This window comes from Typopeltis vanoorti, chromosome 6 (genome assembly GCF_054136105.1).
Source record: "Typopeltis vanoorti isolate ZY-2024b chromosome 6, IOZ_Tvanoo_1.0, whole genome shotgun sequence".
Lineage (NCBI taxonomy): Eukaryota > Metazoa > Arthropoda > Arachnida > Uropygi > Thelyphonidae > Typopeltis > Typopeltis vanoorti.
This window is the reverse complement of record NC_143554.1, coordinates 110,592,582-110,605,530: the sequence shown is the minus strand read 5'-3', so window position 1 is coordinate 110,605,530 and position 12,949 is coordinate 110,592,582. Positions and strand designations below refer to the sequence as shown.

At 35.5% G+C, this 12,949-nt stretch overlaps 1 protein-coding gene across 1 annotated transcript in view; it reads left to right on the top strand.

Annotated features, from left to right (window-relative positions):
* LOC150105806 (periodic tryptophan protein 2 homolog) overlaps nt 1-2,672 on the top strand; it is a 203,313-nt gene extending 200,641 nt beyond the window's left edge. The window contains exon 19 of the mRNA XM_090393595.1: nt 2,517-2,672. Coding sequence (XP_090249721.1) covers nt 2,517-2,631 — 115 coding nt within the window. The 3' untranslated portion in view covers nt 2,632-2,672. The remainder of the gene's footprint in view (nt 1-2,516) is intronic.
* Nucleotides 2,673-12,949: the final 10,277 nt, after the last annotated feature.

Sequence of the window (12,949 nt, the reverse complement as noted above, 5' to 3'; positions counted from 1 at the left end):
TGACATGTTTGAGCAAATTGCATCTGCAATTTTCCACACGTTAACTATTGATGAAAGCACTGATATAACTGTTTACAAATGTCTCATTCTTTATTTTAAGTTTAGACCTAAAGATTGTAATGAATATAAAACATATTTAGGCGGAATAATTCAGTTGCAGGCATGTGATGCCTCCTCCATTGTGTTAGCTATTAAACAGTTTTATCAAGAAAAGAAACTTGATCTCCAAAAAATGGTGATGTTTACCTCTGATGGAGCCGCAGTGATGCTGGGCAAAGTTAATGGTGTCGCTGCAAAACTTAAATTAGAGGTTCCACATCTTGTCCAGCAACACTGTATAGCTCACCGTGAGGATCTGGGGATCTGTGATACGTGGCAGGAAATTAAACTAATCAGAGATATTGATACATTAATGTGAACAGTGTACACACTCTTTTCTCGTTCCACACTGAAAAGACATGAATTTAAAGAAATTGTCGAGAAGTCTGAAAATGAAGCTATTGCCTTCAGACCACTCAATGAAGTGTGATGGCTATCCAGACATTTTGCATTACAGGCAATAATAAGAAACCATGAGAGACTGATCACATATTTTGAAAAAGACAAATCAAATGATCCTGTGGTTAATTATTGTCACAATAAATTAACTAACGTGACATTCAAAGTATCTGTTAATGTTTTAAGTGATGTTTTTGAAGAAATGGCTTCCCTGTGCAAAATCTTACAAAGGAGTAACCTTACACCACTAGACAGTCATCATTTTGCCAGAGGGAAGATTAACAAAATCAGGATTAACAAAATTTAGCGCCTCCGTAGCGCAATTGGAAGAACAACGGCACATTGCGCCCTTCGATTGGAATAGGCCTAAGTTCGATTCTCGTCGCGACGGGAGGAATCTTTATCTGGACGATTTCAATCGAAGGTGAGTTAGTCGACCTCATACGGAGGTAGCAGGGTTTTTTCCTCCCGGAAACTCGGGTTTTTCATCCCGCATACAGACAAATCGGCCCTTCAGAACACACGCAATTTACAGACAAAAATACTAGTTATGGTAGTGGAGGAGGGGGGCGGTAGATGGCGTTGATGGAGATGATTCGTAGTAGAGGTTCGGTGTAGTGGTTGAGACAGTTGTAGGTGTCCTCCCGCGATGAGTCTTCGGACTCCTTGGAGGTGTCACGAATAATAATAATAATGAATAATAATAATAGTAAATGCTTTACTTAAACAAGAAAAGACCGAACCAGTAGATACTAGGCCCCTGTTAAATTTTATAAATTGTTTATGTGCATATTTAGAGAACAGATTCCCTGAGAATGAGATACAAAAATGGTCACTGTTTGATATCTCCTCTACTTCACATTGTGATTTCTCATTTGCTAACGAACATGTTAATGCCCTTTGTCTTAAATATCATGATTTTCTGGATGATACTACAGAAATAATTAGTCAGTTTAATGATTTCAAATTTTCTGTACAAGAAAAAATTAAATGCAAAATGATATCAAATTTACACAAATGGTTGTATTTGCTCTTCAAAATGAGCAGTTTTGTGATTTGGCAAAGTTGATGGATATTGGAGGAACCTTCCTTGCATCTAGTGCAGACTGTGAGTGAGGTTTTAGTCTAATGAATCAAATAAAAAACCAACTTAGAAACCGTTTAGGAGAATGTCATTTGGATATGCTAATGAGAGTGAAAAGTTACCAATTATATGGAAATTCAATTAATTTAGATAGTGTGTATAAAGAGTGGGTGAATGCCAAAGACAGAAGAGAGAAAAAATAAAGAGATAGAAGCTAGAACTAAACAAGATAAGAATTAGTAATGGACTTATTATGAATGTTTAACAAGGTGAGAATTAGTAATGGGAATATTTTATTATGTATGTTTAGAGTTATTTGCAAAGTTAGAAAATTTAATTAAAGGCAATCAGTCACTAGTGTTATCTTTTTTTTTTACTTTATTTCTTACTTCTAATCAGATCAATATTAAATACATATAAAATATTTATGTTAGTTCTGTGATTGATGTCACACAACTTACTTGGTGATGGTAATAATACACACACTTAGAATCCTATCTAGTACAGTCGATATCGTGTTGGCCTTGCATGCGCGAAGTCCCCAGATCGAGTCCTGCCCAAGGCTTGTGAATCGTGATTTCTGACTGTTTACTGTTGAGGCTACTGCCTTGTGTGAGAACACAGTGGGGAGTTGGGGTGACCTGACTGACATCCCATTGACACCAGAAGGTAAAGAGTGAACTAAAATCTTTTAACTTTTTTGCTTAAATGATCAGTATGGTGACTCGTATGGGTGTGCACATACTTTTCAAAAGAAGGCAAATTTTGCACACACGCAAATTTCTGCGCACACTCACAGCAAAAAATTAGAGGAAACATTGGTTATAAGCAAACTTTTTTTACCACTGATTGTTATCATTATATTTAATATTTTTTTTAGTTATTCAGATTAATATCAAATTGCAGTAATCAGTAATAGTTTTATTTTATTTAGATGCGATCATAATAGATATACTCTCGATTATATCTTACAAGCTGGAAATATAAAAAAAAGAAAAGCAAATGAAGAAGATGAACAAAAAGAGTTAGCAGAATTTTTGCAAATGTAAATTTTGTATATTTTCATTGTAAATAAATGAAAGTTTATGTAAATAAAAATGTACAGTATAATTTCGTCGTCATTCACTTATTTTTATTTAGCGATTAAAGAAATTTTCATATCTGTTAACTGAAATTCAGATTTTTTTATGATAATATAGTATGGAGATTCAATCCTAAAACATGCGATTGATGATCATTTGATTACTTATAGTTTTCTGGATGCTAAAATGAAAAATTTAATGAATGCAATTGAAAAATATTATTATGTCTACCACACACACACACACACACAGACGTTTCTATAAAATGTCTAGTAAAAGAGATTATAGTTTTTGTAGGAACAAATGGTTTATCTTATAATAAATACAGCATGAGAGAAGATATGAAAGAATTTGGAAGAAGCAACTTCTGTGCTTCCTCAGATCCAAGAGCTTTTCATTGACGAAATGTTTGACAACCTGCTAAAGGGTGATGAGAAAAAAAGCTTGGGACGTGTTTCGTTTGGTATCAACTAACTTCCTCAGAAATGTCAAGGCAGAAAACTACTAGGAACTGGTTGAGGACTTGTCTCTGTATCACAAACTTGACTGCAATATGTCCTTAAAAATACACTTCCTCCATTCCATATACCTCGCACACGAAAAATGTATTACAATCTGTGTAATATATTTTTCAACAAATAGTGCAATTACAGACAGCTGGAATTAAAAACAGCACTAACTAATGAATCACATGTCCACTCTCACAGAAAGTATGCTGTATAGACTTAAGCAAAACCATATGTTGCACCGGAAACGCAGTATCCAACTAAAAACTCTTGTCCAATTTTTCAATTACATGAAGTAAGTGTTTGTTTTATTGCATTTGACATTCTTGATGTCATTATGACAGATCATAAAGGCTAACTTCAAATAAAATTCTACTACGAATTGAAATATGCCATATAATACATGTGTGAGTTCCCATGCCAGCTCAAACGCAAACAAGCATCAATAAAATTCAACTAAGGGTAGAAACTTTGTGTGAGTTGAGCTCGTTGGTAATGAGAAGTTCCGTCAGAATGATAAATGACACCCTATCGTGAATGTGTTAAAACTAAGAAATATATAGTGAATGTTGTTACGACAGTTTCAAATGTTATGGAATTCGGTTGAAGAGAATTAGCATTTCAACTCAATAATTGTAGGTTGCCTTTGTCTTTGGGTCATGCGATATTTTGTTAATACTGCATCAGTCATATGCTCGTCTTCATAGCTGCTCTCTAGTGTAAAACAAAATTTAACTTGTAACAATTAAAAAAAAAAGGTTTAATAATCTATAAGTGTATAAAGGAATATTGCCTGTAAATCGTTGACGTGCCAGCAAAATTCTTGGACATGCCACCTCTGGCATGCATGCCATCGGTTCGCCATCTATGAGATAGAGTATCAGTTGCTAGTGACAGTGAAATACATTATTAAATAAACATGATAGGTGCAAAATGACTAATCGTCGTGGGTGACTTTAATTATCCAAACATTGATGGGTAGTGGTTAAATTTCACGAGAAGAATGAAACCAAATTTATTGAGCTCTTACAAGACAACATCCTCAATCAGCATGTGAATTAACTCAAGGTCAAAGAGTGTTTATATATATATATATATATATGATTATAGTGTCATATGGAATTTTAGTTAACATGTTCATTGCCAATCGCGCGATGCGAGTTCCCACCAAATGGCCGATCATGCATTATCGCGTGGACGTCGCTAACTAAATAAAAAAAATTAAAAAAATTGGCTACCACACGAAATTCCAATTTTCAGCTTGGCAATGAAAGTGTTAAAAACGTACTATTCAGCCTCTGGTTGGTAACAGTGATCATGCTGTACATGCTTAGGAAGTGAATAAGTTTATATATGTTCCATTCAGAAAAGGTTACATGCTGAAAATTTGTGAAAATTAGCACATTGGTCAAAATTTCTACAAAAGCAGAAATTCTGACCAGTTGAGGAATATGCTAGGTTTAGTCACATGATGTTGTTTGCTAGATGAGAAGGATATCAGCAGTGCATGGGCAGTGCAGTGCCTTTAAAAAAAATATACTTAAATGAGGCAACTCTTTTTTTATGAGAATATTCTTGGCTTAATATTCTCATAGAATATTGAGCCAAGTACTGATTATCACCTGCTAATAAAATGTTATATATATACAGGGTGTTCGGGATAAATTTGACATATTTATAATTAATTATATTTTTCCGTAAGTTACATGTATTAACACACACTTCTCTTCATTTAAAAGTTTGGACCCTTCTTCATTCATATACAAGATGTCAGAAAGGATGGATAGCTGGAACCCACCTGAATCATGGAAGAGAATAACTTGTATCATGATGATTCGTGCCCGCCATCAAAATAAGGATATTACGACTGCTGCCCAATGCTCCCTGAATACAGTAAAAACAATCAGGCATGAACTAGAGACTTGCAATGGTGACTACGAGGATGTAGCAAGAAGAAAGATCCCTAGCAGACGATCTGATTGCGTTCGTTCAGCAGAATTCCTCGCAAATCTGCAGGAACAGGTGTTGAAGAACCCTGGCATTGGAATTCGGGCTTTGTTCGTGGAGTTGCTAACTGTAGTCAAGCCCTGGATAACAAGGGTAGGCAATGGTAGGCCGTATGTATGGCAGCAGGATTCGGCCCCTTGCCACACCTCTGGGAAAAGTCAAAAATGGTTGTCTGAAAATTTCTACGACTTCACCAGTCCAAATGTTTGGCCTCCAAACTCCCCAGACCTTAACCCCATGGATTATTTTGTATGGGGCGCAGTTGAAAAAGACACCAATCGCACTTCCAGTAATACAAAAGCCCAGTTAATGGATAAAATTAAAACAGTTTTTGCTGCCCTTCCTAGGGAGACTGTAGCATCAGCTTGTTCGAGGTTCCGAAGCAGAATTGAAGCTGTGATCGATGCTAATGGTGGTTATTTTGAGTAAATCTTGTTGATAGTATTGTAATTAACTCTGCCTGTAATGTTTTTTGTCAATTCATTAAATTTAATAGATACAAAGAAGATTTTCTTTTTCCTTACGAAACTGTCAAATTTATCCCGAACACCCTGTATATATGCACACACACACACTGTTGAAAAAATGATACCAGAGAAATAGTATTTCAGAAACTCCATTTTTATGAACACCCAATTACACCATTGTCTTACCTTTAGCCAAGCCTAAAGATGCCACTTCTGTATACTTTTTACTAAATATTCTTAAACAAACACATACACATGTAACTTTATACCCAATTATATGTCCAAAAGAATTACACTTCACAGATGGGCAGTTGCCATACCCCACCATATTCATCTAGTTTCAGTAGCATGTATCATGATTCATCACTCCATACTACAGCTCTCCAGTAGTCTGCTGTGCAGTCATGGTGAACTCTGAACTATACACAGTAGATCCATTTGGATGTCCATGGTTGGGTTGTTTTCAATTATGGCCAAAGTAACTAAGGCCGAGGCCATATTTACCGAGACTGAAATTCAGTGCATAATTTTCTAGTACCTGAACTCTTGTTTTAAAGAATCTGCTAATGCACAATGGCAATTACACACAATCATTTTAGGTACTCTCTTCTCCTTCTCCTCCAAATGCTGCAAATTTTGAACCCTAACATACTGTATTAGCATTCTCTGTGATAGGGTTTCCCAAATTGTGTTCTGCGGAAAGTGAATAAGTGTTCATGATGTCAATTACCAAGCTGTGTATTTTTAAACATGGAAGTAATTCAGGAAAGGGAATACTGCTGTTTATGATCTGTCATAAAAATTGCCTGCAAGCCGATTACAACAATGGGCGACATATCCTCTGTTCTCAAAACGGAATGAAATAACATCTGGGTTGCAAATGTTAGTGACCAATCAGCAAGGAAGTATAAAGAAAATTTTTCCACTGAAATTGAAGATAATACTAAATATTGAAAGTAACACTAAATACTTTCTTCACAAGTTCGTATTGTAGGATGAAAGTGCTTGTTTCGAAACCGTAGTGCCATGATTTTTTAAAAGTAATAGGCCTACAGATTTAACTTTTAATGTGAATTAGAGACAAGGGACTTTGTTTAATTTTGGTGTTAAGAAATCTCTTATTGAAGATATTGGTGATGGTAATTCATCCACCTCCAGCCTACAAAGTGATCTCCAGGATGTACAAAAGTAGGGGAAAACTACCAGCACACAGGAGAAAAAGTCTGCATTCACTCGTAAGTACTTATAATAATATTATACATTTTTGGTGATCAGAATGGGATATGTCAATGAAAATCAGCACATTAATTTATTTATTTTTAATTTAATGATGTTGGCCTGAGGAAACTACAATATGCTACAAGATTTCATTAGTCCAGTGATTGATAACTGATTTAAATGTAATTTTATATTTGTCAACATGTCACACTGTATACATAAGTGTCCTAATACTCTTTATGATTATGGCATAATTAAATATTAATACATTACAAAATAACCAAGGTATTCCATGAAAATTTCAGGATTTGTGAAGTGTTCCATTGTAGGAAAAAGCTGGGAAACACTGCTCTATGAGATGCATACAGCTATTTATTAGCCAGTCTAAGATTCTTCAACATTTCAGATTCAACTTATGCATACTTATAAAATATACATGGTTACTGTAATTAGCACATTTTTAAAATTTACTGTAATAGGCTTTGTAACATATGGAAAAAAGTAATCTTTGACAAATATGCTTTTCTCAAAGAAAGTTTTTTGAGTACTCCATAGTGCAGGTGGAAGAATGTGCATCTCCATAGTTGGAAAGATTTGAGTTTGAATTCCATTAAAGGTAAAACTTTTTTACTCAGGGTTTTTCACCTGAAGCTGGATTTATTCTCAAATGAAGATGGCTGGATTGTTTCTTCAAGAGAAATTTTTGTTTCTTCATGTATAACTAGCAGACTGGCCTTGAATACATATGCAATTGACAGATAAAACATGATGGATGCTAATTCAGTCAACCAGTTACAGCACAATAGTAGTTACCCACATTTTCAAGCTGTTCTTATCCTGCTCCAGGCAAATTTTCCTACATATAGTAAAGAAATGTTATGCAATAGACATTAATGTAATCTACAAAGTTAATGAATGCACTGCAAGAACAGGCAATGTATTAATGATAGCAGTGATGCACTTTGATTGCCCTCATTTTGTGAGGTTTTTATAAGTAATTTATAACACACTTTTTTGACTAAGGATGAATTGTGTATGGTTCCCCCCCCCCCTTCTAGAATTTTGGTGTTTTGATCTCACATGCATATTCACAATTAACAAGCTGTCAAAGAAAAGAAAAGAATTTGCCTTGACTGATTATGCTAAAATGATTATTCAATCATTTAGCATTGAAGGTGCATATGTGGGGAGGGGGGAAACACTACAGATGCAACTATCAATATTTGAAGTCTGTTGGATTGATATGTCTGAAATGATGTCATGCTCCCAAGCATAATCATTTTCTTCAAAAATATAGAACTTCAGATTAGAAATACAACTTAACATTAAATAAAAAATATATATACAGGGTGTTCGGGATAAATTTGACATATTTATAATTAATTATATTTTTCCGTAAGTTACATGTATTAACACACACTTCTCTTCATTTAAAAGTTTGGACCCTTCTTCATTCATATACAAGATGTCAGAAAGGATGGATAGCTGGAACCCACCTGAATCATGGAAGAGAATAACTTGTATCATGATGATTCGTGCCCGCCATCAAAATAAGGATATTACGACTGCTGCCCAATGCTCCCTGAATACAGTAAAAACAATCAGGCATGAACTAGAGACTTGCAATGGTGACTACGAGGATGTAGCAAGAAGAAAGATCCCTAGCAGACGATCTGATTGCGTTCGTACAGCAGAATTCCTCGCAAATCTGCAGGAACAGGTGTTGAAGAACCCTGGCATTGGAATTCGGGCTTTGTTCGTGGAGTTGCTAACTGTAGTCAAGCCCTGGATAACAATGGTAGGCCGTATGTATGGCAGCAGGATTCGGCCCCTTGCCACACCTCTGGGAAAAGTCAAAAATGGTTGTCTGAAAATTTCTACGACTTCACCAGTCCAAATGTTTGGCCTCCAAACTCCCCAGACCTTAACTCCATGGATTATTTTGTATGGGGCGCAGTTGAAAAAGACACCAATCGCACTTCCAGTAATACAAAAGCCCAGTTAATGGATAAAATTAAAACAGTTTTTGCGGCCCTTCCCAGGGAGACTGTAGCATCAGCTTGTTCGAGGTTCCGAAGCAGAATTGAAGCTGTGATCGATGCTGATGGTGGTTATTTTGAGTAAATCTTGTTGATAGTATTGTAATTAACTCTGCCTGTAATGTTTTTTTGTCAATTCATTAAATTTAATAGATACAAAGAAGATTTTCTTTTTCCTTACGAAACTGTCAAATTTATCCCGAACACCCTGTATATACATTTTTAATATGCACACACAATATTAAATCAAATATTGGACAGCTCTATGTTTCAGAGAACTTTAAACTGATCATAATTTTCATCCTAGGTATGCACTGTTCTCTCTATCAGTTAGTGATAATATGAATAAAGTATTCTGAACCATCATTCCTCCAACATGACCTCCAGTCCACTGTATCAGTCTGACCTACTGTACCAGTTTATCCCAAAGATGCTCAAATGGATGAAAACTCTGATTCTCTGCAGATCAATCAAGATTTTCATAATTTTCCTCAAATTATATCACACCTGCAGTGTGGCATAGTATATTGTTGTGTTGAGAGACACAGGTCTATTCTGTAAAACAGTCCCAATGCATATCCATTGGTGTTCATTCTTTTAGATATGGATTTGGGCCTCAAATCGTCCAAATCATTACCAGGAGAAGCAGCTTTAGATCATTGCGCTCCTGTTGCTAAATTTCACAGTGAGGATGATGGACATGGGGTATTTTGCAAACCTCATCCCCCCCCCCACTTCTCTATCTAATCAAACAAAGGGTTTAGTGCGATTCATTGTTCAATATCATAAGCTTCCAGAAACATCCAACACAAGACATTACACTTTATTTTAAACATACATGTTATAACATTATTTTAATGAAATAAAATGGATGGAAACATCATCATCATCATCAAATTCCTGCTATGTACCCTCAAAGGGTGTACAGGATATGACAGTACTACATGAAAAAATTACATCATTACTAACTTCCTATCTACAATTTTCCTCCAAATCAGTCTGTTACTTGTCAAGACTCCAACATTATCACATCTTATATTTATATCATCTAAGGCACTTTGTACCATATCAATCCACCTATATCTTGGTCTTCCTCTGGGTCGTTTTCCTGCCAACCTGGCAGAGAACACTTGTTTTGCTAATCTTTCCTCTCCCATTCTATTTAAGTGACCATACCACCTGAGATTAGCTCTGCTAATGCATTCCTGGATGCTGACAATGTCAAGTTCTTTCCTAATATCCTCATTTTTAATATGATATTGCCATTGATGCCATCTGTTCACGCCTCTAATCTTTCTCAGGACTCTCATATCTGCGGTCTCTAGTCTTTGGTCAAGTATTTTACTTCTGACCCAGCTCTCAGATCCATAAGTTAAAACTGGTTTGAACACTATCTTGTATACAGCTAATTTAGTGTTCTGACTAATTTCTCTCTTATTCCATACGAATTTATTCAGTTGACTTCCCACCATACCAGCTTTGCTGATTCTGTTGTCTATTTCTATATTTAATTTACCATCTTCAGTAAAAATTGTGCCTAAGTAGCTGAAATGTTTTACTTGTTCCACAGGTTCTCCATTCACAACACAGTTGACATTTTCAATGATTCTGCCTATTTTCATTGTCTTTGCCTTTTTATTGCTGACCTTCATAACATATCTATTACAACAGCTATTCAATTTAGTCAGAGAATCTTGCAGACTTGTAGCGGATTTATTTAGAAGTATAACATCATCTTCATATCTATTACAACAGCTATTCAATTTAGTCAGAGAATCTTGCAGACTTGTAGCGGATTTATTTAGAAGTATAACATCATCTTCATAAAGCAAAGAGCTGACATTAACATCTCCAATTTTGATGTCAGGTTTAATACCACTTTCCTTCATAATGTGATCCATATAGATAATGGATAATGTACATCCTTGTCTCACACCAGATTTAACATTAAACCATCTTCCTGTACTTCCTTCAATTCTAACTGCTGACTTACAACTCAAATAAAGGCTAAGTATTGCTTGATATAATGCCCCATTGACACCATATAACTGCAGCGTATTGAATAGCTTCTCTCTTGGCACCTTGTCATATGCCTTTTCCAAATCTACAAACCTTAAATACAGAACTTTGTTATATTCCCATGCTTTCTCGACTATTTGTCGTAAAGTGAAGATCTGATCCTGACAGCCTCTATTTGATCTGAATCCAGCTTGTTCTTCACTAAGCTTTTCTTCCTCAATTCTTCTTAACCGTTTCTCAAGTATACTTGCATAGATCTTGCCAGGAACACTCAGTAGGGAAATACCTCTGTAATTCTCACATTCAGTTTTATTTCCCTTTATATATATGGGTACTATGAGAGTTCTACTCCAATCATCGGGAATTCGTCCCTCTGTCCAGGCTTTCTGAACTATGCAGTGCAGCCACTGTAAGACTCTTATACCACCATACTTCAACATTTTTGGTCGAATATCATCTACTCCTGCTGCCTTTCCACATTTCAAGCCTTTGATGGCTTTTTCTACTTCAAGTATGGATATGTATTCCTGATTGCATGCCTGGTCAGTGTTTTTTATCACTGTGCTGTCATCACTGCTTGTTTCATTTAGCAGTTTTTCAAAGTAATTACTCCATACTTCAAGGATATCTTTTTCTCCTGTTTTCATTTCACCTTTATCATCTCTAACTCCTTTTACAGCACTCTTTCCTCCATTCCTAAGCTTCTTCAACAATCTCCAGAATATTTTGCCACCTTCTTGATATTTATTTTCTATATTCTTGCCAAAGTCCTCCCATGACTTTTGTTTAGCTAGTTTTACACACTGTTTAGCTTTCTTACATTTGTCTCTGTATTCTGTAAGAGTAAAAGCTGACTTATTTGCCAGGAACTTTTGATATGCTTTCTTCTTTTCCTTCACTGCCTCTTTAACTTCCTGTGTCCACCAGGGAGTTCTGATTTTTTTATCCTTGCACACAACCTCACCGCATGACTCTCTGGCAGAATCAATCAATGTTTCCTTCAGAGTTTGCCACTGAATCTCCAAGGTTTGATTCCTGTTCTCAAACTCTTTCATTTTCTTTTCAATAATCTTTCTGTATTTTAGTCTATCTACAGTTCGCATCTGAGAGCTGCTCAACTTTTATTCGCTTTAAAACTTTCTTACATGTTATTCTTTTCAATATGAAATTCAATTTTATCCTGCTCAAGACTAAATAGTGATCACTTCCAGTTTCAAATCCTCTGTAGACTCTGGTGTCCTGCACCAGGGAGAAAACATCACTATCAACAATAACATAGTCAATGACACTTTTCTTATTCCTAGCCTCTTCTCTCCATGTGAATTTGTGCACATTTTTATGTTGGAACATGGTGTTAGTAATAACCAGTCCATGTCCTGAGCAGAAATCCAACAGATATTTGCTATTATTATTAGCTTTGCTCTTTTCTCCAAATTTTCCCAAAATATTTTTGTATGTCTCACAATCATTTACTACTCTGCTATTTAGATCCCCAACAAGGACCAACTTTTCCTTTTTCATTGTGTCAGTTGCTTTTTCTAAAGCGTCAAAAAATTCCTCCACTTCTACCTTAGTAGGACCTTCTGTGAGACATAGGCACAAATAAGTCTCATTGTCCAGTTCCCCATTCTCATATTTGCCCACATTACTCTACTTGAGACTGACTGCCATTCAAGAAGATTAGCCTCGTATTTTGTGTTGAATACTATGGCTACTCCTTCTTTTCCTTGATTGTCATTGCCTGAATACCTGCCTGGATGGAAACATTGTTTAATAATAATAAAAAAAAAATCCTTCGGATTTATTAAAGATTTAATAGCTAATACTTCTCTCGTGCAACGCCATCATCAGAACTAATGCAGTGGCATGGAAACCATTAATAAGCATTAAATCAGTAAGTTAATTAGGCTGGTAATGCAAAGTAATTTCTCTTGAGAAAAAAAAAAGATTGATTTAACGCACGTTGAAAGTCATTTTCTTATAACAAATAAATGTTTATCGTCCGATAGCTATATCAATACAAAAGCAG